The sequence below is a fragment of the Heliconius melpomene genome, chromosome 10 (genome assembly GCF_056956725.1).
Source record: "Heliconius melpomene rosina isolate 202511_hmr_F chromosome 10, ASM5695672v1, whole genome shotgun sequence".
Taxonomy (NCBI): domain Eukaryota; kingdom Metazoa; phylum Arthropoda; class Insecta; order Lepidoptera; family Nymphalidae; genus Heliconius; species Heliconius melpomene.
The window spans coordinates 4,221,069-4,248,288 of NC_140398.1; the positions used below are offsets into that span (position 1 = coordinate 4,221,069).

The window sequence follows — 27,220 nt, forward strand, 5'->3', positions numbered from 1 at the left end:
TATGAGTTCCCATCTCTCTGCAGTGGTCTAGTCTGAGTTGTTAAATAATTGAATATATTTTTTCATATTTTTTACTACGTACTTAATTTTCATTTGTTTCGTTGTTTCAATAAGTTTCAAAAGTCTACTTTTCATAAATTATATATCTGATAAAAAATATATTTGCTAAAAAGATTTAACGAAGCTTGATTTACTTTGAAGTAAAGAGAATCAAATCTGACAAAACATACCGTAATAATTTAAATTTCAAATTCAGGCATCCTCCATTTGCCTTATGTCTATTAATTTCTTTTTATAAAAACTTTTTATTAACTATTATACAAAACATGGCTAAAAAATTGATGTCAAATCTTTAATGCTAGCTGTCAATATAATATTCATACAAGATTTATTTTAGATTTTATTTAAAATAATATAAATGCAACTTTAGTTTTAATGGACAATAAAGAAAAATTGGAAACGCAAGAACCGTCGAAAGAAGAACAAACCGAGGCAATCAAACAAATAGTAGAAAACGTGAATAGAAATAATCAAGATGATGCTGGGCCTTCCGGATTAATATTACCAGGGGCTATTCCACATAACCTCAATCACCTAAAAAAGATTAAATCTGGCATTTCAAAATCTGAACATAATATACGACAAGTTATAACAAGTCAGGATGTAGCAAACGCTCTAAAACTTACGTCTCTAAGTTTCAGAAACACAAATGAAAATAATATCGACGTAACAGAACTTAAAATACCAATTTTAGATAACAACACAGAAAACGAATCTGTAAGTCTTATAGAACTTAAAAATTTCATGACATCATGTTTTAAGCTGAATAAAAATGTGGCAAATGTAATAAATGAAACTTCAAATGTAACCGTTCGTTCTGCTACTGTTAATACTATAAACAATGAAGTGACGCTAAATATACCAAATGTCAGTGTTATAACAAACTCTTTAACAAATGAAACAATAAATACAATCATAGATTTAAAACAACCTAAAAATGAAATAAAAGAAATAAGTAAGAAGAAAAATTCGGGGAGCTTGTCAGAAAAATCTGATTTGGGACTAGCACAGAGAGATTCTTTGTCAAGTATTGGTTCCAATGTTTGCAGGATTTGTATGACCAGGGGAAAAGAAAGGTACATTTATCTTTTCTTACATTGAGATGATTTTGATTAGCAATACGGGAATCAAAATAAATCATCTAATTATGTAGATAAGTTAGTATATTTTTCATGTTTCACGCTATTTTCAACGGCTAGTGATACTAGGCCTATTCATTCCCGTCTATAAAAAAAATCAGCTTCACGCTTTATATATCCCGTATACAGCAGAGTAGGCAGAGGGAACCTAGTTAGTTTAAATTATTCGTATCTACTTAGAACATTTGAGTTTGATGTCTAATTTTCAAGAGAAACGAGTTATATTACAAACATCATCGCTTAGAAAATTCCCATTAGTCCTTCCCAAATATTCGACCTTCAGATAAAATGTACGTTTTAAAACTAAGAACTGTTCGAAATATATTACCGAAAGCACAGACGTAACGTAATTATCAGGGCCGCTAGGGTACGGAAGCTTCATTAGGGCTCGCCGAATGACTTTGAAATTGCTTTGGACATTACCAAATTATTATCGACATATTTGTGTGGAGCAATTTTTGTAGAAAATCTTTTTTTTTTCAATGATATTTTCGATCATTTCATTTTACTTGATGTTGGTAAAAGTTATAGGAATTAAGTGCAGTGATTAGTTCTATAGTGGTCATTGGGATACAGTGCCGGTGTTACTTGGTGGAAAAATTGTTTAGTTGTTTTTCTGTTTATATTGTACGTAGCGCAGCGTTGGACTCCGCTACTTGAAATGAATGTGTTTCCACTTTTCATGGGGAATGAAATGTTTTAGATTTTTCTGCCTACTTTAATGTATATAGGAGGGATTCACAAGTTAGAAAAAAATATGTTTAATTGTTTAATTTGATAGTAATTTCTTTCGTATAATAATTAATTTTTACACGAAAAATAATTTACATAAAATCTTAGTATTAATAATTAATCATAGTCTCCGCCACAAAAATGGTTTTATCAAATTTCTCGGAATGTAGAGGTCGTAGACAGATCCAGTCGTAAGTCCTTATTTATATGATATTTATTTTAACTGACAATACTTTATAATTGTTAAATATTTGTAAAAAAAATATTAAATAATTAAAATGTTATATTGTTTTTAACTGTAACGCGATTATTATGGATTCGATTCCCACCTGACGGAAAAAGAATAATAATTTCCTCGCTGTGGTAATAAGACAATGCGCGGCGTTGAGTTCGGTACTCAACACGCAATGTCTTGAAATTTTGGCGGTGCGTGGAGAACGAACTGTCTTAATTTAATATGACCTCTGCCTGCCCAGTTATGAGCAGGATACATCGTGACGCTAATTTATTTTTAGAATTACCTACCTTAAAAGGGTGAATACCGGTACCCTTATAACATCACTTTGTTGTCCGTCTGACCTCTGTCAAGACCTCAAGATCGAGTAGAGTTGAAAGTCAAGCTAAAAGTAATATAAAATATTATAGGTCTATAGTCCCTTGAAAAAGTCAATGCAATCAAACGATAGGAACATTTATGCATTTTGTATGAAATTCGCCGCGTAATTGACACGTATTGGGTACTTTCCGTAAACTTACAGTTATGAAATTTGGCACGGAGTGAGAACTTACAAAACAAATAAAGGAAAAAGAAGGCAAAAGAAGGAAGGCATGCAAAATAAGTGCATGCCCACAAACTTAAGTTTGTCAACTTTTATAAATATTATTTTTCTTTAAATTACAATCTTGAAATTGCGATGAAAACTTTACCGTTGTAACGCAATTACGACTTTTTGGCTGCATTCCACGAATATGAGTTTAAATATATTTTTAAAAAAATTCGACGAAGATATATGTTTAATTAATCCCTTATTTACATATATATAAAATGTCTGCAAAATATTGAAATCTTGAATTATAAATAAATGTTAACCCAAAAGAAAAGATGTTTCAAATCATAATGGGAAAAAAAGTATTATTCATATGAACCGCACTCCTACATATTTAAGCCTCTAAACGGTTTTCTAATACGCGTGGGTTGATTACAACCTTGGCATTTTCAGCATATGGCCATTATGTTACCAATAGAAATATCGTTTTATACTTTCATATATATTTTTTAAGGCTCTATATCACAGACAAACAGACAAAAAATTAAAAGGATAAAGAACGGCGTTGAATATTCCGTCACTCAACACTCAATGTCTCGAAAATTGGGCGGAAAGTGGGTAACTAAAATTCCTCCTGCCTACAAAACAATATGATATGTTGTTTGAGAGACAATTACATATATATAGATACTATCTTCTTTTTCAATTTCAATATAATAATCTATTGTAACTAAAAAGAACAAGAAGCATCTAATAAAGCGTTTATTCAGCTTTTAATAAAACGTTCTACTATCTAATTTCAGCTGAAAAAGCATTTTTTTCTCGCAAGATCGGAAATTACCTCCCTTTTAATGTTCCAGATTGATATCGCCGTGCAACTGCAAGGGGTCTCTGGCAAACGTCCATCTCTCATGCTTGCAGAGGTGGCTTAATCAAGTGGGGAGGAACCACTGTGAGCTGTGCGGTTTCAGGTACCCTAACCCTAAATATTGTTAGACTGGTTATTTTTGGGGTTTATTTGTATGATTTATGATTGAGTTATATTTGAGGTTTCGTCTGTTGATTTAGTTGACCACAATGTTAGTAAATAATTGACCACTAAAGGAGGTTGAACTGTCATCTGTATAGAAATTCGCATTTATAATTATTAATATGTTGAATTAATACGTGGAGAAATAATTTGTACATTTGTAAAGGTTTTTTTTTTTATTTAATCGTTAAAAGAAAATGGCAAAATTATAATTTTATTTATGTATATTATGTTTGTCTCGTCTTCTTTGTAGTTTGTTTAGACAAACTGCATCGTTGAGATTCGCGCTTCACTAATGAACGAAATAAAAGTAAAAGTTTTAATAACTTCATTCATTGAAAACAGACTAAAACAAATCATATCTGTTCTCTGTACAATATTAGTACATTTATGCATTTTTTAGCTTCACACTGTATCCCACACATCAGGGAAGAGGGAGAGGAACCCTGGGAACCTTGTGTCACTCCATTTCCATTAAAACACTTCCGTTCTCCACTTTCCGCAGTATTATAGTAGCGTTGCGTGTTGCGTTTCGTCACTCAACCCTGCTCTTTTAACGTTACGATACGAAATACGAAAAACAAAAAGAATCGACAAGTCAACATACATTGGCCTTATAACAGTAACTTTTCTATATCTACATAGTATATTAAATTTCCGGCGAAAGCTAATGCAGGTGGCCGCAAGTATAGGCACACTATACGCTAGCAAAATATGACTGTAGAAGCCACCTTAAACCGCAGGGCTTACGTCGGCTCTGTTCACCTGATTACACTAAAATATGCATGCTTAGAAAAAGTTTTAGTATATTTATATGTGGGAAATAGAGGCCAGTCTTAGTTAGAGGAAAAAAAAGGTCGTAGGTTCGATTCTCACTCGAGAATTTTCCATAATTTTCACACTGAACACGCAATGTCTCCAGAAATCGACGAAAGTATTTTAACACTAGGCTCCCTCTGCTCAACCTGCTACATGCGGGATCTGTATTCTGTGAAGCGTGAAGCTGAAAAAGAAAATCTTCAAAAAAAAACATATTGCTTATACCTGTATAATATATATACATATCTCTACATATAGAAGTACGTATAAATACAAATATTTGAACGTCGGTATGTACATAACTAATTACCGTTGTAATAATTAGATTAGATTAGCGTAATACGTCATTAGTACTATAATACTATTGATTTAATTATAACGGAATTACAGTTAGTTGCTTTTTGTTTTTTACTTCTAGTAAACAAAATTAACAAATTCCATTAACTTATTTTAAGGAAAATAAAGTAGTATGAAGTAATAAATTAATAATTTTCCATTTTTTGGACCGCGCCTCCAAACGTAACTTCGTTATCCTTCTGTCTGTCGCTCTGTCCTTCTTTCAATACCATATTTCTCAAATCGCTTGGAGGTATTAAGAATCTATATTATTAAAATAACATTTACATTACTATTATTATGTAAATATTATTCATATTATTATATTTTTTCTTTATTTAATTATCTAGGACTATGTTGAATTGAATGTTCTTTGGAGCGCAAAACGATTAAGCTTCTGAGGTAAAAGATACGAGCATTTTTGCCTTTTTATATGAAATTTGTCACATAAGCAAACCCATCTACATTTTCTATATAATTTCACATCAAAATATACAAATCTACATACAGTACTATACAGACAAAACTAATAGAATTAAGAGTTAATTTTAGAAGCATCCAATAAGTAGATATTTTAATATCATTGGAAAATTTAATAAACCAATCCGATTAGCGTCCTCGGTAATTAAACGGCGGAACGACTGCCGAATTTATCTTCATTGCACAAAATGTGCACTGAATGGGACAAATAATTGAATACCATGCAATGAATGCAAATAATACGGGGCAAATAAAAGTAGGGGGGGCGGTGGACGAGCGACTTGATTTTTTTCGATTAAAGTTAGTTTTTTCAGTTTTTATGCTGTATCCTGGAAACAGCTGGGTAGGCAGAGGGAACATAGCGTTAAGATACACTGTTCCCCATTTTCCTACGAATTCTGAAGGTGTTAAGTGTTGAGTAGTGGAACTCAACACCACTCATGAGAGCGAAGAAATGAAAATAAATTAAATATAAAAAATATTGTATCGAGGAACTGCAGTGACATTTAAATAACTTCAAATCATACTTAAATCTGTAAATATTGAACACAGAAGAGAAAAATAAACGACATGGTAATGGCTATGGTTGAAATGATCGTATTTACAGTCAATATTTTCGTTTCGGTGACGCCCCCCACTAAGGCAGTGTTACTTATCCGTAGATTGTCTTTGCCAAAAAAAAAAGATATTTTACTTAGTACCCCGTCTGCGCCGCCGTGAACGCTTTTAAAACGAATCTCGCCGGTAATATTTCATTAGTAAAACTTATTTAATGGCTCCAATCGTAACAGTTGTTCGTAGATAACGGTTCGCTTATTCCAAATTTCAAGAATGGATAGTCCAAGGATGGTTTTAATTTTTTAATATATGTTTAATTTAATTTAACTTTAATAATTTTCCGTCACATTTTCGAGGTTTGTCTACTTGAAAAAAAAAAAGTGATTAATTTATAAAAAAAATATATATCTTCACATAGCAGGGCAGGCAGAAGGAAGTAGGATCCATGTGTTAAGACAGTTCACCCATTACACGTTAATTTTTGAGACATTACACGTTAATTCGTGAAACTTAACGATGTGCTTTGTTTACCGGAGAACAATGAAAATACCATAACCACCAACGAACAATCATCATATTTACAGACGTTGCTACCACCACCACGGTGCCACGACATACTAATTACCATTACGATACGACATATAAATTTTATTTAAAACACCACAAAAATCCTAATTAAAACTAACTGTACACAAAACTTAAGTAACACAAAATGAGAATAGTAAAGGAAAAACCTTAAAACAACAAACGTATAACAAACTGTAATAAGATAGTGAACCGAACAGCCATTAAGTAGAAAAATCTGCAGTCCATTGGAACCGACGTCTCGGTGAGTCAGATAAATCACATCAACTAATTGCGGGGAATTGAACTGATTACGGTCGAGCCGAGGCTCTAGCGCAGCTTCGAGTGTCCGACTGCGACGGGTTGAGGGGTGTCGCCTTGTAGAATTATGAAAATATATGTTAATTGCAATTATATTGAACTAACGTTTACCTGTGACTTCGTTTGCATTGTCAAATGATAATAAGCAAGATTCGTTCGTTAAGTACAGTGGGTGGGTTCGGTTTCCAGTCGAAGATATGAAATTTCCTCGCTCTGGTATCGAGGCAAAGTGTAGCGTTGAGCTCCGCCACTTAACACGCAATGCCTCAAGAACGCGACGGGAAATTGGGAACGGAAGTGTCTTAATGGGAACGGACTGTCTTAGCACTAGGTTTCCCCTGTCTACCCTGCTATGTGCAGGATACAGCGTGAACGTGTCTGTCCTATAATATATTAAAGATGGAGAAAACATTGTGGGTATTTTGTTTCTAATAGATATGTGAATATCTATTAGAAACAAAAAGTGGCTTGTAGAAATTAGTTTTTCCCACATCTTTGTGTTTCTAAAAGCTCTACTCTGGAAGCCCTGTTAAATAAAATATCGACGGACGTTTTAATTTAGTTTTCCACCATTCTTCGATTTTCCTCGGTCTGTTTACTATTGCAGTCATTAGGGATTTTGCGACTGGATGTTAAGTTTTTTTTTTTAACTATCGGTTAGTCTGTTTTGTAAATTATTGTCACAGTTGATACCATCGTGGTACATTTGGTACGTATTAGTACCTAGTATAAGTGTTGGCAATGTGGTTCTGAGTTCGATTCTTAAGCTTAAACTGTTTTATTATTTAAATTATTTTTATTATAAAACCTATTTAAATTAATTTTAACGAATTTTAACTTTTAATTGATAAAACAAAAAAAATATTTCAAAATATATTGTTAACAAAATTAATAAATAAACCTTTACAAAATAAAAAAAGTCAAACCTATCCTTTTTCATTTTAACGGTCCACTAGAAAATTTAGGAAAATAAAAGATTTTCCAGACTACCTTCACAACATTTTCTGGTGAAAAATACGCACAATTTAATATTGCATTTTTCCAGCTACCCGGCCATCCGTACGCCTCGTTACACGGTGCTCCAAGCGTTGCGGCTGTGGTTCTGCAATCCCAGGAACAGGAGTCATCTACAGGTTTTTTTTTTTATTAATTATCGAACAGGTCATTCGTGGCGCAGGGGCACAAGTAAATGCGACAGGTTGTGGTGTCGATTCCCACTCGAGGAAAAGAAATATTTATTTAGATTTATATTTCTATTTCTTCGTTCTGCTGTCCAACGGCGTGTCTTAACACTAGGTTCCCTCTCCCTACCCTGCTGTGTGCGGGATACAGCGTGAAGCTGAAAATGTAATATTTTCTTAAGTAAATTAACTAACAATAATAGTGACTTTATTCACATATTTAATAAAAGTATATTCATAGTGACTTTAATAAATAATAATATATGTATAGAAAAACTGAGGGTACATACGAAAAAAAAGATATAATACAATCTATTAAACGATAGCCTTGTCACATTCGTTCCGGGCGATGTAGCCGGGTAGCATTTGCGACCGCCCGCCCATCCGGCAATACGTCTTCGAATTTTTGTTCGCACTCCCAAAAATTTTTTACAGCAATATTTTCAAACGCTACGATCGGTCCTTCGCTTTTAAAAGCCCATTTGCGTCGTAACAGCTTGTTTATGGCTTGGAAGTTCGACCCGTCACATTTGGATGAATAGGATCTCTAATGTTTGCATAAACGTAGCGCGTGATTTTTTTTTTTTTAGGTTCACGCTGTATCCCGCACGCATTAGGGTATGCAGAGAGAACCTAGTGTTACGACATTGTGTCCCCCATTCCCCGCCCAATTCTGGAGGAAACGCAAACTATATAAGAATAGTGTGATTTTTTTAATTATAATGAAATTTTACAATTAAAATTATGCTTCATAGTTCGAATATTAAACAGGGAAACGTTTTTATTTCAAAAATTAACTGTTTGTCTATATTGTCATATTGTCTATCGTTTTTACCCTAAGATAATTTTAGATGATAACTTCATAAGAAGTTATTGATGAAAAATTGCGTACAGCTGGGGCTCATCGATTTATAAGACGTTGTCACGTCAATCATTTTCTTTTCCTAATCTAGTTCAACAAATTATAACGTTGAATTCTGTTTGGGCTAAAACAGTCTAGTGATACTTCGTTTTTAAGTTAGACTTTTTTACATTAATAATTGAGGTCATCAAACTTTGTTTCAAATATAAATTTTCAGCACAATTACCCTAAATTGAATATTTTTACGCATATTCTACGCATATATACCTACCTACTCTTGCTGCCGTTAGGAATTTCATTTGGAATTGACAAGCGCATATTACTTTTGTGCCTCTATAGGCGCGCGTCTCTTCAATAGGCATTTTGCCGGCTATATTCAAATTCTACATGAGTGAAGCTTCATGTAATCCGCGAATGAAAAAGTATAATTAAGTGGGTCTTTCATACCAACCTCATAGATTACTGATGAATTGGGATTTATGTCATAACTCACTATTCATCAGCATGATCGTGTGTGGTGCTATTACAGTTTACTGCATGAAATGTATTCTATAACAAGATAGCTTTCAAATTGGCTTTTTTTTACTTTTTTGGCCTCGGTAATTATTATATATTGATATTATAATATGTCATTGTTTATGTTTTTTTCATTAACTGTCGTTTTATTTTCGTGCATCACATTTTCCAGACAAGCTAAGTAAAAGGTAATCGAGTCACTGTCGCAATTAACTACTATTGTTTATTTAGACTGTAGACTTTTAGGAAAATTGCGCAACAGAACACTATTCTGTAAGTTGACTGGAATTTAAATTCAAAACTGTTAAATTAATAACTTTTACAAATGATAACATAATTACATACCTAACTAATAATAAAAACAAAAGAAATTAAATACTTAATTTCGCGCCCAAGTTTAAGAAAATATATTTTATTTTAAAGTATATAAATAAAAAGAATTTTAGTAAATTAAACTAACAATATAAATTAACTAGAACTAAATAAATCAAAATCTTACTCCGCCCAACCATATTTTATGACCACAAGAGCCGAGAGGGCGCCGTCACCCGCCAACCGCGTTAAAGATGGCGGCTGACATCTGACGTGACAAGACACGGCCATATTGAATTTCTGTATCGTCTTCGGTCTTTGCCACATATTGAATTACCGTTGCTCTAAAATGTACTGAACGTTAATTTGTTTTACATATTACGTTCATATGTTCCTACGTAAATAATGTCGACGTTTGATGTAAAATATTTTGTTATTTTGGTTAAGGCTTTGTATTATAATAAATTTTGTTATAACATTGCATAGGTAATTTATTACCCGTTCGTCAGTTTTATCTTAATTTTTCATCCAATTATATACATCATTTATATCTATAAATTATATAAAATTATTGAGTTTGCTTTAAAAATAATACTTTTTTTTCGTAAATTTATAATATTGAATTAGGCATTATATATTTTTATATGTATTATTATTTTTTTGTATGTACCTATCTATATCTATACTAATATAATAAAGCGGAAGAGTTTGTTTGTTTGTTTGAACGCTAAGATCTCTGGATATACTGGTCCGATTTTCATTGCTTTTGTTTTGTATGAAAGCTGCATTCTTCAGAAGTGCTATAGGCTATATAACATTACATTACACATATATACTAATATATTTAAAAGTACTTTCTAATTTGACATGCAATTTATTCTGCCATGTTAATAACAACCGTCGCGTCGCTACGCAACCGTTACTGCGACATTTTGATATTCATCCTTATGAAAATATTATATAATATATAATAGTCACTATTAACATTTTATCTAGATTGAAATTATAGTTTACTGTATAACATTCTAATAAATAATTAAGGAGATGTCACTGATTCGAGATGACCTAGCCTACGGGCGGCTCAGTATATCCGACGCGAACGGGCAGATGACGTTGACGGTTTTATAAATTTTCATACATTTTCAAACTATTGTAAATGTTTATGTAATTATTTGCTGTTTATAATTAATTTAAGCTACACTTTGGTTCTCTTCTTATTTTATTTGATATTGCCCGCTAAAATTATCCTGCTTAATAGAGAGAAATGTTTAGTTATTTCGTAGAGTCGATATCTATGTACGCACGCACGGAAAACTTTAGGTACTTTTTCTAATATTAAGAATATCTATCCTTTAGTTACTTTTAATCCTTTTGTTGGTTAATTTCAATAACTCAGATATTTTTTTCTAATAATGTGTATCTACTTATTATTCTTTTTGATTATTAAACTTATATTTTCTTACTAATTCTATTGAAAATTGAAAATAATTTAATGAATATATTTAATAAATATTCTTATAGTTGAAGCAGGCGTAGCCGCGTCCGGGTCCACTAGTAATTTATATTCCAGAAAATTGAATTAAATAATATTAATAAACCTACTCACTAAAAAATTGGGTCGCTCAATAAGTAGATTTTTTAAGTTTCACGCTTTGTCCCGGACTTAGCGGGGTAGGTAGAGGGAACATGGGAACTTAGTGTAAAGACACTTTCGCTTCCTACTTTCCGTTTTATATTGGAGGGATTGCCTGTTGACTGGCGGAACTTAACGCTGCAATTAATTACGCTTATCTTCTTTTATTTGATATCATTACATTTTTTTTTAATTTAATCATCTTATTTATATATATAAAATCGAAAGGTCACTCACTCATCACGAAATCTCAGAAACTACAAGTGCTAGGAATCTTAAATTTTGCATAGGAGTTACTTATAGGACGTAGGTGCTCGTTATGACGGGAATTTGCAATATTCGACTTCTAAGGGGTTGTTTTTGGGGTTGAAAATTTGTATGAAACTTAGTTACTACAAATGCTAGGAGTCTCAAATTTTGCATGGACGTCACTTATAGGGCGTAGGTACTCATGGAGACAGAAATTAATAATAACGTAGTTCACGCAGGCGAAGCCGCGGGCGGGCCGCTAGTAGTGTATAAAATAAGTTATATATTTATAAATTATATTATATAAAAAAATGTGTTTGAACTAAATATTATGTTATATTTTTATTCCAGTCCGATTGTTTAATTTTCTGGCTGCTATCCACGGTGACTGCGGGGCTGCTGGCTGTATGCATCGTTGGCACACAATACTTTGTTATAGAGGGTAACAATTTTGGTAAACTCGACGCGGTTAGAAAGAATGAAGGTGTGTAGTTTTTCTTTTTAATTATTTATTTTTTTATCTGTGTTGTAGCGTCTTTAAAGTCTTATAAATAATTACGGAATATGTAGTATAACGTTTAAACAACACTAGAATCATCTAAATTCAGATGAACTTATTTTCTAAGCTGCTTCAAAGGCATCTTGTTTCAAAAACTTACTTATATTAATTTGATATACTTGTGTACTAGCAGTGTTGAGTAACGTACACATTATAAGATATACAGCGTAATATAATTATAATGATGTACCTAATACATATTATTGACAATTTTTCTTTATACTCTAGGCATATCCCACCGTATAACGGAAACGGCAATGGACTTTTTCATGGCAATAGTTCTATGTGGCTATTCTGTAACTGTTTACTTTTTGTGGAAGGATCACTACGTCATGTGGAATCGATGGCGGCGAGCAAACGTCAATGTCCAATTATTACTTACACCTGATTCGAATCCCGTCCCTTTCGTACCAAGATCTAGATTTAACGTTGTTTAATACCTTTTATAATTTCATATGTTTTGTAACTATAGAATATCGTTTATACCTAAACAATATCGTTCTACATATATTTTATAAAGCTCATTGATAATTTTGACTATTTAGGTTATACATAATACTTATTGAATCATAGTTTTATTCAGTCAGTACGACACTACTACGGCCATGGCCGTTAAGTATGATAACGTTACAGTTATAAATAATATTGAACAAAAGAAATATTCTCCATACTCTACACAAACGCAGTGAGTAGTGATCACGAATTATCTAATTCTTTTTGTCCATGTAGGTATTATCGTTTTTTATATTTGTAACTTTTCCAAATATGTGAAAGTTTATTTTATTTATTTAATAAAAAAATTAAGTAAAATTACTTAATATTTTGTGTTTTTATTGTATTCGATATTAATGTCCAGTTTCCATAAAGACATGAAATTATTATAAGCAGGAAGACATTGATGTAAAATAAAATTACAATGTTAAATTTGTTTTAAATGTAAAGAAGCTCTATAGTATATAATTATGGTGTAAGGTGTTAGAAAAACATGAAACACATATTTTATTTAAAAATTTGTCTAAAGTATCTACATTTTTATCATCTACGCGAATATTTTTTATCTGTTACCTTTAACAGACACCAGGCAACAATCGGCGGCATTTATTTGTTGACATTTGACAGTCGCTTCAAGTTGTAACTGTTTTTCAAGTATTTTGATTATAGAGAATTAAATTATATCTATGTTATAAGAAATTGAGATATAAAAGTGTTATTTGTTGTAATTTTATTTTAAAAATGAGCTTTTCATTTGGCCAAGCCACAACAACTGCGGGTAGTACTTTCGGTACTAATACCCCGACAGGTAAACATTCATTGTTAAAATTTATTCTTCAATATTCGTACATATATAATATTTAAAGCATGAGGAAGTAATATTCCTATATTATTGTGTCAAGTTTTATATTTCTATGTGACAGATTTTGTAATATTGTACAATAGTCAACATAACCTTAACATTAAAACATTTTAATTTAAAATATGAACTAACTACTGCTAAAGTGATTTATAATTTCTTGATGCTTGGATATTAGTACCTACAGATTGATATTTTTTTATTTATAGAATAACAATATTATTTGTTTAATCATAAACAAAAACCCAATAATTCCAGGTTCTTGTTTCGGTGGTGGTGATGCTAATTCATTTCAAATAGGTTCTGGTATAGTGTATAGCTTTACTTTTATTTTGTATGTATTAGCTTAGGAGCATTACTCAATAATATTATACTATATTAGTTGTTACTATAAATTACTATGTGTACCTTATATATTAAATATTTATAAAACTACTTTTATTATAATTTTATAAAACTATATTCTTTATAGAACTTATGCTTTTATTTATAATTGTAGATAACAAGCCTAGTTTATTTGGTGGTCCACAAACTAGTACACCAGCATTTGGTGGATTTTCATTTGGAGGAGCTAAGACCACAACTGCTGCTTCCAGCTTATGTAAGTATTGCAGTATTGCAGAATCTATTTTGATGTGTCATATTTAAAACTTACTGTAAACAAATGCATAATATTTTGTTATATATGCTACTTTTCATTTTACCTTCAAAACCTTTACCTAAATGGTTTATAATTTACATACCAAAATAAAATTTTGGAATTTAGTACATAAAATTAACATAAAAAACTGTTTTAGTACATTGGCATAACATATGACTGTAAATGTGGTGGTTGTGGGTTTGATTCCCAGTCAAGGGAGTAAAACATATTAATTTCCTCACTTATTACTATTAAGGCATAGTTTAATAGAAATCTGAAATTCACTTATAAAACATTAAAAATTCCAGTTGCCACTCCACCTACAACTCAGTCAGCTTTTGGAGCCAGCAAGCCCTTATCTTTTGGAGGATTCACTTCTCCGCCAGTACAGACTGTAGGTTCACCTGGTTTTGGACAAACTGCTAATACTGTAAGTATTATTATTATTGAATAAAATCAGCTTCACGCTGTATCCCGCACACAGGAGGGTAGGCATCGAGAACACCGTGTTAAGACACCCCGTTCCCCACTTTCTGCCGAATTCTGGAGGCATTGTATGTTGAGTGGCAGAATTCAACACCACTCTTTGCTTCAACACCAGAGCAAAGAAATGGAAATATAAACGTAAGTAAATATTTCACTTCCTCGAGTGGGGATTGAACCCACAACCATAGTGTTACAGTCACATCCTTGTGCCGCTGCACCACAACAACCTCTTATTATTATTGTTGTATTTATTTCATGATTTGATCTGATACAACTAAGGGACTGACTGTTTGAATCCTATGAGATAATTTTTTTTAATGTCTGCCTCTTTATAAATGCAAAGTATAGTTTTGAGATTCACAAGTCACTATTTGTGACTTGAATAGATAAGACTGTAAGTATTTTAGAACTATTTGAGATTTCCTTGTGTCTCAGTGGTATAGTGTCTATCATTAAATGCAATGGTTGTAGGTTCTATCCACACTGGTGGATTTTTTGCACTATAATAAAACAAAATGTGGCATTAAGTTCCACAAATGGTTGAGTAACATCTAATACTGTAAAGACAATAACTATATTTTTTATTTATGCATTTGAGATACCCTTGTATCACAGTGGGACATTGATTATATGCTATAGCTGTGGGTTCAATAAGTGGGATTTTTTTATTTTTTCCCTTTGGAAAGACACCTGGGGGACTGAATTCTGCCACTCAACTTGATATAGAGTCCTGAAGCTACTTTCTCGCTGCCTAGCCACTTATATGAGAAAACAGCATGAAACTGAGGAAAAAATATAGCAGAATAGCTACGATGTACCTCTTTTATAGAAAACATGTAAAAATTTTTTTTTAGACAAATGCAGAAAATAAACCGCAGTCAGCTTTTGGTGCGCAACAAACTTCAGCTTTCAGTACTCCTACAACACAAGGTACAGTAGAGATTGAAGTATTCTTTTAAGATTAAATTGGTATTTAAAAGAACATATAAACATATAATGTACAAAAAATAAGAAACCTTTTGTGACAAAATTAAATAATACATAAAAATATAGGCACTTGCTGCCTTCAGATATGTTACCGAAAACAGCTATTTCATCCAATGAAAGAATCAGGAGCCTAAAGAAAAAAGTCCCTAATTTTAAAAGCCCTAGTAAGGATATCTTTTCATATTATTGCATTATCATCATACCTTGATAAGTATGCGAAGTTTCAAATTATTTAATTTCAAAGTCGGTCTAAGTCACTTTCAAAGTTTCTGTTACAGAGAGAGCTAACAAAAGCGTGATAAAAACATACTAAATAAATTCTTTTTGTGTTTCAGCACCGGCCTTTGGTACACCAGGTGGTTCTAATTTCTCATTTGGGAAAACGGGTGGCTTCAATTTCACAACCCCAGCAAGTGGCTTTGCACAACCACAACCTACAGCTGTAAGTTTGGAGTTCTTTCTTTAATAATATAAATATAAAATATGATAAATAATTAAATTTAATATTATTTCAGACAACAACAACGGCCACTACAACACAGTCTTTTAATTCGGGAAATAAACCTGCATTTGGTACCAGTTTTGGTAATAAGCCTTTTGGTGCTACTACTACTGCAGCAGGTTTGTTATTTCACTTTCAAACTCTAATCCTACACTTATCCATCAGGGTAGGTTGAGAGAACTAAAATTTTGGATGTTTATTTGTAAATAATTTGTTCCCTTGGAGTGGAGAACAAATTATACCCTATTACTGTTGCATTTACAGTCAGATGTTGTGTGTCAGCGACATTCATTTAAAAACAAAAATCATTATTGAAACTTCACATTAAAATCACGTAAATAAAAAATACCTTCAAACAAACGTTCTTTTTTTAGAAATATTTAAAAAAAATAACTAGCAGGTTTTCAAGCCATGTTCTTTTTATATAACCTATAAACCTATAAAGGTTTTCAAAAAAAGTATTTTTTCTCCTAAATGTAGAATAAAAATAACACTTTAAAAAATGTATTAAAAATGAACTACAACATATTAATATAATTTCAGCTCCAGCATTCGGTACAACAACCCCTTCAACAGGATTTGCGTTTGGACAAAGTCAACAGCAACCTCAAACAACTCAAAATCAATCTTTTCCTTTCTCAACTCAAAATCAAACTCCAGCTTTTGGGGCTCAAACCACTCAAGGTTTAAATTTTGGTTTACTGCAATCCCAAAGTCAAAGTCAAACTCAAAATCAAGGTCAAGCTCAAAATTTTTCAAGTCAGCCAGCTCAAGCTGCTCCTCAAAACACATTTTTAACTCAACCACAAGCCCCAGCTTTTTCAACTCAACCAAGTCAAGCACTCAACTTTTCTAAGCCGCAATCTCAAGCTGTTAGTTTTGGCCAAACAAGTCAACCATTCACAACTCAAGCTAATTTAAGCTTCGGAACTCCAACTCAAGTTGCAACTCAACCGACTTCATTTGGAACTTCAACACAACCTGCTGCATTTGGAACTACGACACAACCCACTTCATTTGGAACTTCAACACAACCAATTTCCTTTGGAACTTCAACACAGTCAACTTCTTTTGGAGTTTCAACTCAACCAACTTCAACATTTGGAACTTCTGCTCCCGCTTCAAGTTTCATTACAACTCAAACTACCCAAGCTAACTTAAGCTTTGGGACAAGTCAAGCAACTCAAGCTAACTTAAGTTTTGGTACAACTCAAGCGACTCAAGCTCAAAGTTTGAGTTTTGGCACAACTTCAGTGACTTCAAGCTTTGCTACAACTTCGACTTTGAGTTTTGGAGGGAATCAAACAAGTCAAGCAATTACTACAGCGAGTACAACTCAAAGTTTTGCCTTTGCAACTACAACAAGTAGTTTTGGTTTGTCTTCGGGATTGTCATTTGGTAAAACTATTTCTACTACTGCTGCTACAAGTAAGAAATTTGTTTTTTTTTTTAATATTTAGTGTAGAAAAATGTTTTTAGGAAAAGAAATTTTAACGTAGCGGAATTTAAATTTGCTTTTTTGGTACCGTCTAATTTCTCTGAATTTTATATTTTATTAAAAAAAATTATATCCTTATTCTTTTTAAATGAAAAAATATTATTATGGTTCAAAAGAGTTTTATATAATATGTTAAAACTCTAGTGGCCCAACATTTCATTTGACAGTGTCATTTTATTTGCAACTTAATATAAATATTAACATTTACAAACTTACTTTAGGGATGTTTTTCACAGTATTTGTAAGAAAATCTATTTAAAATTGAAAGTACTTTAATATTAATTATATGATGTGATATGAACATATTGGTTAATTTTAAAAAGTAACATCACTCTTTATCTCGCATATAGCATAAATATTAATATCATAAATATATAATTTTCAGCGTCAACAACCGCCCCCTCAGGTATAACAGTATTAGGTAAAACAACAGCAGCCATGCCCACTTTGTCTACTGCTACCACGTGAGTATATATATTATTACTAACTTATTGTTGAAAATTACTGTGAAATTTAATCTAAATCCATTCTGTGGTTTTTGAGTAAAAGAATTTGTCTAAACTAAATAAACTTTCACATTTATTTAGTTTAGACATATTCAAAGCAATCCGTTACAACTACAATCTTTGATAATAATAATAAAAGAACCTAGTTAGTACCGTAGTACCTTAGTTAAATGTTACATTAGTACCGCCACGGAACATGCAATATCCTAAAAATTGGGCTAACAGTGGAGAATTATGGAGTATCCGCCTTCCGTGGTATTTGCGTGATAGAGTGTGAAGCCAAAAAAAACATATATTAAGAATAAAATTAATATTTAAAAAAAGATTAATACTACTCAAAACTTTTAATTACATATATTCTTAAATTCTATAATATCATTATTAATTTCAGTACAACAGCATCGGTACCGCCGGCCGCCATCACGTCAATATCATTCGCACAATTAGAGGAGAATATAAACAAATGGAGTATAGAGTTGACGGAGCAAGAGAATAATTTTATAAAACAAGCCACTATGATCAACGCTTGGGATAGATTGTTAGTGGCTAACGGTGAAAAGGTAATATAAAATATATTAGCGCGGCGTTGAGTTCCGCCTTAAGATTTTGGTGGATAGTTGGGAACGCAAGTGTGTTAACACTAGGTTCCCTCTGTCCCCTGTTCCTCCCTGCTATGTGCGGGAAACAACGTTAAGGTAAAAAAGTGTTAGTGAAAATTCTGGTTTGGGCACGGACTATATACAGTGTTTTCGTCATCACCTCTTTAAATGAAACCAGAATTTTAACTACTCTATAAAAGACAAACAGACAGAGAGTCTCAATAATTATTTTTTTGAAATATTTTTCCCCATATGTAGCTCCCGTAAAAGGAGCGCAGACGCTTCCACTCTGTATAAGATTAGTATAGATTAACAAGTATACTCATTTCGTTTATTGTTTTAGATTCTAGAACTAAACGACGCGGTGGAAACAGTTAAAAATGAACAACAAAGCTTAGAACACGAATTAGACTTCATATTAGCACAGCAGAAGGAATTAGAGGAATTACTTAAACCTTTGGAGAAACAACTTCTAGAAGATTCCAGCGATAGGATGAGAGACCCGGAACGGGAACATATGTATGCTTATAATTTTCTCTATAGGAACCTAGTGTTAAGACACTATGTTCTCTAGGCACCGCCGAATTCTTGAGGCGAGGCGGATTGGCACAGTGTGTCAAAAGTTCAACAGTTGTGAATTCAATTCCATGTCCTAGCTAACTCTGGTAACGAGGTTAAGCGCGTCGTTGTATTTCGCCATTCTGATAGTGATATTTGAGACATTTCTCGAATGCGAATATATAAGTTTTTATTTAATGTTTTAATATCATTACATACACCAACGAAATATATTTCTTCTATTTCTCATTTTTGTCATCTTTTATTTTAAAATATATTAAAAACTCTAAAATAATTTTATAAAAAATCTCAAATAAACAATATAAATTATTATTCATAATTTTTTGAACTTCCAGGTACACTTTAGCAGAAACATTAGACACACAGTTACGTCAAATGTCTGAAGATCTAAAGGAAGTTATTGAACACTTGAATGAAACTAATAGAAGTCAAGACAGCAATGATCCTGTAAGTTATCTTTCTCTTTCTTTAGTTTTAGTATATTATATTTGTTAAATTGTGTTTATATTATTTATTGAATAGCATACTCGTGATGAGCGGCACAGAATGTAACTATTACAGGCTAGTCGTGACGGAAGTGCATAAGTGTGCAACTGTAAACGCAACAGGTTGTGGGTTCGACTCCCAATCAAGTAAAAGAAATATTTAATAATTTTATTTCCTCCCTCTAGTAACGAGGGAAAGCGCGGCGTGAAGTTCTCCCCTTCAACAAAAGAGAGAAGTGGAAGTCTTAATGGGAACGGAGTATCTTAACACTGGGTTCCCAAGTTCCCTCTGCCTTCTTTGTGCATGTTATAGTGTGAAGCTAAAAAATAATAATAATGTATTTAATTATTCCACAGATAGTACAAATCGGCCGCATCCTCAACGCTCACATGTCGTCCATGCAGTGGGTGGAGTCAAGTGCGGCGTTAATCTCCGGCAAGCTCGACGCTCTCCGTGCGGAGCACGCGGCGCTGAGGCGGCACAACGAGACCGCCTTCCACTTGGCCTATAATTAGTGTTGAACATACAACCACCTGTGTACTTGGTCATGTTTTTGTTGTTTTTAATAATAAAGAAAATTTTGATTGTATTTATTGCATCTTTTTTCTGGCATTATAAGACCTTTTTTCATATTGTTTGTGACAGATTTTTAAAAAGACAAAATAATATAGTTATTTTTTTTTTAATTTTAATTGAGACATTTTTAGGGTTAAGGTAACTGTAAAAATTTTTCTTTTCATCAATAAGCCAATAAACCTTTTTTTCTTTTAATTGAAAACACTATTTAGTGAACACTAATCTGTGAATTGATTGTGGACGAAGCTTAATGAAAATGTATAATTTAGTGGTTAGAGCTTGAACGATAAACAAGAAAGGTTGAAATACCACTATGTTCAATGTTTTATATATTCACTAAAAAATGTTTTCCAATTCCCAAAGTGAAATAGAACTCACATGTCAATACCAATAAAATTCATATTACTGATAGAAAAACAAAATAACAATAAGATGAAAAGATCATCAGAGAAATAAATTAACGAAAAAAACAGAAAAAGTATAAAAAAAATTACTTTAAATTCAATTTCTTAATACACTATACCACCAATAAAACACTGTAATTTGACATTCTCTTCAGTTTCCAAACACAATATGACCAGTTTTTTGTGAACAATACTACATATAGTTCTATTATGTGATATATGATCTGCACTCAGGAACATTGAAAACTTCTTAGCGTCCACTCGGCAGTAGCAAAGTTTAGATAAATCTTCGTTCATTTGAGTTTCTGTTTCTGAATCGGAATGATCTATTGGACCTGTTTTAATTAAAAAATTTTTTGTTTAAAAAAGGTAGTTGTTAATATTTTATTATTTATGCCTTAGGAAAGGCTTCAGTTTAGGCAAAGTAAAGATATCAAAGAGTGTCATTGAGTGTTCGGTAGCAGAACTAACTTCAATAACGGGAACAGGTACATGCTTGAAATATTCACAGAACATTTAGTTACGCACACTTTAAAAATAAATAGTTCCATTAAAATTAATATTTAAAGGAGCCTCCCATACAACAGAAATTATTATTTTGCTTTTTTTTCAGATGGTACAGAACTCTTCGTGAGTATGACTAGCACCTAATTGTTTTTTTTATTTATACTCTGTTATAAATTATATAAAAAATACATAAACAATACAATTAGCACACCTTCAAAAGCTTCAACTATCAAATTCTTGAATCTCGTAGATACTTTTGCCATATCAGTTTTTATTTGTAATGTTAATCGTCCTTCGGCTGAGGCTTTTATCATTACTTCGGACGCCATTGTTCTCATTCTGTCTATTGTTGTTCTTAGTTGCTTTAGAGATGGTAACTGGATTGATATCTTAAATTAAATATACAAAAACCTTTTTAGAAATTGTACTTCAATAAGATATAGCAAGGGAGACAAAAAAAACTTTAAATCATATTATTTCTTTATAATAAAATCTGTAAATATTAGGGTAGTGGTGCAGTGGTATAATTGTGGGTTCAGTTCTCATTTAAAGGAATTAAATAACAATATGCAATGTCTGGAAAAATAGGAAACAAAGTATCTTGGCACTATGCAGGAAGCTTATGATAAATAATATTACAATAGCTACAATCAAGATGTGACACCCTAAGCTTCCTAATGGTTTTTAATACCTTCAGCTTCCTAATGTTTTTTGTATTCATGAAAATAAAAAAAGACTCATTTTCTTTCTCTTATTTTTTTATTACACCAAATTTACTTAATAATAAAACAAAAAAAAAAGGTGTAAAAGTGGCCTTATCACCACAGGTAATCTCTTCTAAGCAACCCTTGCTAATAAAAAGATTAAAGAATATATGAATATTGACTCATATATATATATATATATATGGTTTCCTCTTATGGTAACATAGAAATAACAAATACAAGTAGGTTATATTTAAACAATTACTATAATATACAAATGGACAAGCAAAGATAAAAATATTTTTCGCATTTCAAACCAGTAGTTTCTGAGATTAGTGTGTTGAACCAAATCCTTTAATTCTATAATATTACTATAGACAAAACTTACATCAGGATGTGGTATTCTAGGTTCGTTGAATTCACTCCACAGCTTTCTAGGTACAACTACAACTGGAATGTCATGAGTGACTTGCCTTGTCTGCTGTGTTGTGGTTGATGACTGGAACATTAATTATAATATACTTTTTACCCCATGTCAAAAAAAAAGTAAGGTAATAATTGTTAAGTGTCAAAACACTGTGCCTAACTTTCCACCTAATATTTGAGGTATTGTGTATTGAGTGGTGACAAACAACACTGCACTTTGTCTTCCTATCAGAGCAAAGACATTAAAATAATGCATTTGAGTGATGCATGCCGGGCTTGAAATGAAACCCACTGATTACAGATATGGTGCTGCACTGCGATGGCTGCAGTTATTAAAATTAAATAGAATTGTCTTTATTACACACAGAAAAAAGAGAACATAAAATGAATGAAAATAATAGTATGCAAAGGTGGTCCTATTGCTTCAAGCAATCTCCAACAGACAACTTTTGGTAAATAATGGACTAGATGTAATGAAAAAAAAGGGAAAAATGTTTCAGTGTAAATTTATAATTAAATAAATACATTACATATATAAAAATAAACCATTGATATAGTATAAGCTTACGCACATTTAAATACTATAGATATATTATTAAACATATTTTGTATATTTATAATAGACAAACCATTTCTATTTCCAATGTTAGACAAGGACATTGCTTTTTAGTAAGTTTCATCTTTAGTGATTTTGCAGTTTTCAGTGTAACTAGTGACTTTGCTAAATTTGCTGAAAACGTAAGATTTTTGTTAGAAGACATACCTTAGAGTTGAGTCAGTAAGAAATTTCAAAAAAAGTTACTATTATATTTTTTTATGTTTATAAATTTGGCTTTCATGGATTTAGTAATTTACCTGAAACTATGCACAAATAAATATCTTTGTGATCATCATCTATCCCTATCATTTGATATTCTGAAAAGAATAGAGATGGTGTAATTTCACACCATAATACAGGAGGCGCAGGTCCACTGTCTTCACATACTATAAAATATACTTTGTCGTCTGAAAGCCTTAGAACACACTCCTTTGATAATTTTGAAATAGTAGTTACTATATCTGAAAGAATGTTATATATGAAAATAATTATGTTAGAAAAGCTTTACTGAATGAATTGAAATTGTTCCAAATACTTGAAAACTCTCTCATAGGTCCCGTATCAATCATAATAGCGCGAAACTTCATTTTTCAAACAACACTTTATATTTCACTTATTTTTTATTAAATTCATCAATTTGGCTTTTACTAATTTACTATTTAAATTTAATTTTACACTTTCGAGTTTGAATTCGCGCGATGCTACTGTCATGTCAAGTGCAGTGTGAGTAAATGTGTTCTGTGGTCAAGTGTCAAATATAACTTCATAACAAGGAACATAATATACTAGCTTGAAAAATATTTTTTAATTTTTGTTTATACTATAGAATAATTAATGTACATACGTGCACATAAATATAAATGATAATGTTTAAATAAAGTATATAAATTCCATAATTTTAAATATTTTTTATAAAATTTAAAAACAACTCATAAAATTCAACTCAACTTTGGAAATTTAGCGCAAGAATCTGTTTAAATGGAAAAATGATTGATGAAACAAATCCAATAGTAGTAATATGCGTAAAAATGGAATTATATGCAACGGCAAAAAATATGTCTTATGTTTTAATTCGCTTATATTATTAAAAAAATATGAGTAAATTAAAATCTATTATATTTTATCTATAACATGAATAAATAATGTATCTAGTAACATTTTCCACGACCATAGACTAGTTTACCGTATTTCCTGCTAATATGGCGCTTGACGTATCTGGCATACTGATAAGTTTATTTACACCGAAATGCTTTATCTCTTTTTAACATTACAGATTTTTATATGGAATGAAAAGGGATAGTTGAAATCCACTTTTGAGTCTAACGAATATTAACGAATTGTGGTTATTTTACTTGAAGATTATATTTATTTTTCTAAATTTATGTGCAATCTTAGCTTTGATATTTCTTGATTTCTATTTACTTATATTTACTAATTTATTTTACACATTTTATCGTATAAGAAAATTCTTATAAGAAGACAATATATGGAGAATAATGCTAAGTCAAGGTATGTGTACAAATGAACGATCGATAATTTCGACATGTCATAACCAAACAAAGTTTTTTATTTATACCTTATAGTGATTATTTCTAGCAGAGGATAGAATAGAAGTTAAAATATGTTGTTTAAATGCTCAAGATTTGAAATAATTGAAATCAGGAGAAATACCACCAAAATACAAGTGTCAATTCAGAACCAAGGATCACCGTTGTTAACGTTTTTACTTCGAATTCGATCTTCAAATATTTAACGGACTTATGTTTTGAAAGGTGATTTTATAATATTGACGTATGGAGGTGTATTGCAAAAATTATTTAGCACGATCTTTTTCATTAAAGTTAACGTCACAATTTCCAGCTAAACCTATTCATAGCGATCGTGCAGTAATAAGTTCAATGTCGTCTATGATTATGTAATGGATGACGAGATTTGTTTTGCCCTGGTACTTAAATATTAAGTGTAACTCTAAATATTGTTCGATTCCGTTCCCAATCAATCTTTGTTTTGTACATATTCAAGAAATTATTGCTGTAAGAACAGAGTGAGGTTATGTTGCGTTGTGCGAAAATATTTCTCAATGTTCCGAGTTTCTGACGTACCTTGTATACTTATATAAACATTATTTTTATTAATGCACTTTTGCACTCTACAATAATAATATTAATATCATAAATAATTTTATTTAATATTGATGACTTAAACAAGTGGTTAATGACTGACTCTTGAATATGTTTGATATAATTGATAGTCTTTATTACATCACTTTAAAATATCTAATTGAACATACAAATGATTAATAAAATAAACATGTTTAAAATTTTAATACCAAAATTATGAATAAGTAATTGCAAATTAATTATTTATGTGAATATTCACCTGTTGTCAACAAAATCGTAGGTGTTGATATAAGTAGATGGGTATAGTTAAATAAATGTTTTATCAATTAAGTTATTTTTGGGATATTATTTTCGGAATTTTCACAAAAAGTATGAGATAATTTTGTATTTTTTTATACGTATATCTTTATTTTTTATAAGTATTTAACTGAAACAATAAACAGATTTCAGGAAATCTACTACTTAAAAATATAATTTGTTGAAAATAAATGATTTATTAATTAAATTTTTGTGTTCTTTAATTTTTTCTTTGTAATTAAAATATTATGAAAAACTCTTTTAATGTCAAAATTATGAACTTTCTGAATATTTTTATATTATCGAGTTATATGCTTAAAAATCCATTTTTAAATATTGTAATAAACTATTCTTATAATTTTATTGCATTTTTAATGAATAATAATAAATAATATTTTTTATATTTTAGTATGGCTCAAGAAGGCACCAAATCATTTGTACAGATACAGATTGAAAAACTAAAAGCGTTGCAAGCAAAGCTGTCTACTGAAGCTGAAGAAGACTATATTATTATAAAAGAGGAGCCGTAAGTACTTCTTTCGTCAAATTATAAAAAACAAATACATCGAATTCACAGCCGTCACGTTTACACTTTACAGTCGTAATCTTTTGCCCCTTCGTCAAGACGGCCTCTAGACGAACGTATTTTTTTGCTTAAAAATTAATTTAAACAAGTTTTCGTTTATACTTTTTATAAACAATAATACTATCTGAAAATCGTAAATCTGCAAAGCAAATTATTTTAATAATGAGCAACGTAAAATTGTTTATGCTAAGTATTTAATTAGTGTCACATAAACTATTGTCGAATTTGACAATGAATTTAGTAATATAACCCAAGTAGTCAAACTTGTCGTCAGACGACAAAAAGTTTGTTATCTTAAACCTGGAAGTGGTCTATCCGGTGTATGGCTGCATCGAGCTGACGTCATATTATATTAATATACATGTTCTATATAATTATTAAAAGTATTGTTAAATATCTGTTTTTTCATGAGTAGTATTTTACTTTTTGACTAATTATTTCCTAACACATTAAATTATTTACATTAATATTTCATTAGAAGCGATTCTAAACTATGTCTGTGCAGTGTGTACTAAGACAATATGAAAAAAAAAAATCAATTAACAATATATTAACATAAAAAATAACCAAAAGTTGCAAAAAGTTCCGGGTTAAGAATTTTGCAGCTATAGCCAGGCCGCGCCGGGTGGGACGACCGTGCTATGCCGGTCCCGCACTAACCGCGCCCCGTCGTTTTCGTTCATCGTTCAGTCAGTCCGGCTCCGCACGCGTTACGGCCGTGATTCCTCGTGTCCGTGTCACGAAAATAAATAAATTTATTATCTATTCTTTTTATTTTGGCGGTAAAATATTACGTTCACGTGGTTTTTTATTGAGGAAAGTGGAAATGTTTAATGTTTAGTATGTATTGTAACAATGATTCTACGGTGAAGTTATGATAAGGGTGGTTAATTTCGTCACACGTTTCGGTAATTAGTGTTTAAGCGATGCAATATCAAAGTAATGAAGATGACGACTTGCAATATCAGATATTTGGAGATTCCTTCAATTTCCCAGTCGAGAATAATGCCTCTGCTAGCCGGCGTAGAAAGTAAGTTTTGTTTATTTTATTTTTTGTTTACAAATTAATTAACCCTTATTTTACTACTTAATTCATTTTAGAATTAATAGAAAAATATTATGTAATATAAAACTAGTGTGCCATTAAAGTTTTAAATTACAATGATAAAGTTAATACTAACACAAACTTTGTTATCGTTTACATTACATTGAACTAATACGTTTGATAAAAACTAATTAATTTAAGTATA

General features: G+C 31.3%; 4 protein-coding genes across 10 annotated transcripts in view; 3 read left to right on the forward strand and 1 right to left on the reverse strand.

The window, feature by feature from the left end:
• Positions 1–435: 435 nt before the first annotated feature.
• On the forward strand, positions 436–12,883 carry LOC146535219 (uncharacterized). The gene is made up of 5 exons (XM_085191149.1): positions 436–1,136; positions 3,559–3,669; positions 7,852–7,939; positions 11,911–12,043; positions 12,347–12,883. Exons 1-5 carry the CDS (start codon positions 436–438, stop codon positions 12,553–12,555), a joined length of 1,242 nt encoding a protein of 413 aa, XP_085047275.1. The 3' UTR covers positions 12,556–12,883.
• Positions 12,884–13,213: 330 nt separating this feature from the next.
• On the forward strand, positions 13,214–20,332 carry LOC146535220 (uncharacterized). Its single transcript, XM_085191035.1, has 12 exons — positions 13,214–13,418; positions 13,969–14,070; positions 14,418–14,539; positions 15,450–15,525; positions 15,918–16,024; positions 16,098–16,203; positions 16,628–17,512; positions 17,968–18,046; positions 18,480–18,648; positions 19,031–19,206; positions 19,602–19,713; positions 20,109–20,332. Exons 1-12 carry the CDS (start codon positions 13,352–13,354, stop codon positions 20,265–20,267), a joined length of 2,160 nt encoding a protein of 719 aa, XP_085047161.1. The 5' UTR covers positions 13,214–13,351; the 3' UTR covers positions 20,268–20,332.
• Positions 20,333–20,803: 471 nt separating this feature from the next.
• Hus1-like (Hus1-like checkpoint clamp component) lies at positions 20,804–23,689 on the reverse strand. Its single transcript, XM_085191036.1, has 6 exons — positions 23,503–23,689; positions 23,225–23,428; positions 22,999–23,099; positions 22,332–22,442; positions 21,451–21,628; positions 20,804–21,067 (listed from the first exon to the last, which is right to left on the reverse strand). The coding sequence occupies exons 1-6, from the start codon at positions 23,552–23,554 to the stop codon at positions 20,838–20,840; spliced, it is 876 nt and encodes a 291-aa protein (XP_085047162.1). The 5' UTR covers positions 23,555–23,689; the 3' UTR covers positions 20,804–20,837.
• Positions 23,690–24,309: 620 nt separating this feature from the next.
• Myb (proto-oncogene like protein Myb) overlaps positions 24,310–27,220 on the forward strand; it is a 45,411-nt gene continuing 42,500 nt past the window's right edge. For 4 of the 7 annotated variants that reach the window (XM_085190842.1, XM_085190843.1, XM_085190835.1 and 1 more), the window contains exons 1-2: positions 24,310–24,476; positions 25,794–25,910. In XM_085190842.1, coding sequence (XP_085046968.1) covers positions 24,454–24,476; positions 25,794–25,910 — 140 coding nt within the window. In that variant the 5' untranslated portion in view covers positions 24,310–24,453. Of the gene's footprint in view, positions 24,477–24,598; positions 24,740–24,765; positions 24,913–25,793; positions 25,911–26,762; positions 27,001–27,220 lie in introns of those variants that run through there. The other 3 variants (XM_085190837.1, XM_085190836.1, XM_085190839.1) reach the window with 3 other exon arrangements.

What these genes read in the sequence shown, in the direction of transcription:
- LOC146535219 (XM_085191149.1), top strand. Translation starts at nt 436, where the DNA reads ATGGACAATAAAGAAAAATTGGAAACGCAAGAACCGTCGAAAGAAGAA. An exon ending in TGTGAGCTGTGCGGTTTCAG is followed by an intron (nt 3,670 to 7,851) that starts GTACCCTAACCC and finishes GCATTTTTCCAG; the next exon opens with CTACCCGGCCATCCGTACGC. An exon ending in GGAACAGGAGTCATCTACAG is followed by an intron (nt 7,940 to 11,910) that starts GTTTTTTTTTTT and finishes TTTTTATTCCAG; the next exon opens with TCCGATTGTTTAATTTTCTG.
- LOC146535220 (XM_085191035.1), top strand. Translation starts at nt 13,352, where the DNA reads ATGAGCTTTTCATTTGGCCAAGCCACAACAACTGCGGGTAGTACTTTC. An exon ending in CGGTACTAATACCCCGACAG is followed by an intron (nt 13,419 to 13,968) that starts GTAAACATTCAT and finishes TTATAATTGTAG; the next exon opens with ATAACAAGCCTAGTTTATTT. An exon ending in TTGGACAAACTGCTAATACT is followed by an intron (nt 14,540 to 15,449) that starts GTAAGTATTATT and finishes ATTTTTTTTTAG; the next exon opens with ACAAATGCAGAAAATAAACC.
- Hus1-like (XM_085191036.1), bottom strand. Translation starts at nt 23,554, where the DNA reads ATGAAGTTTCGCGCTATTATGATTGATACGGGACCTATGAGAGAGTTT. An exon ending in ACCTATGAGAGAGTTTTCAA is followed by an intron (nt 23,429 to 23,502) that starts GTATTTGGAACA and finishes ACATTCTTTCAG; the next exon opens with ATATAGTAACTACTATTTCA. An exon ending in CTAGAATACCACATCCTGAT is followed by an intron (nt 21,629 to 22,331) that starts GTAAGTTTTGTC and finishes ATTTAATTTAAG; the next exon opens with ATATCAATCCAGTTACCATC.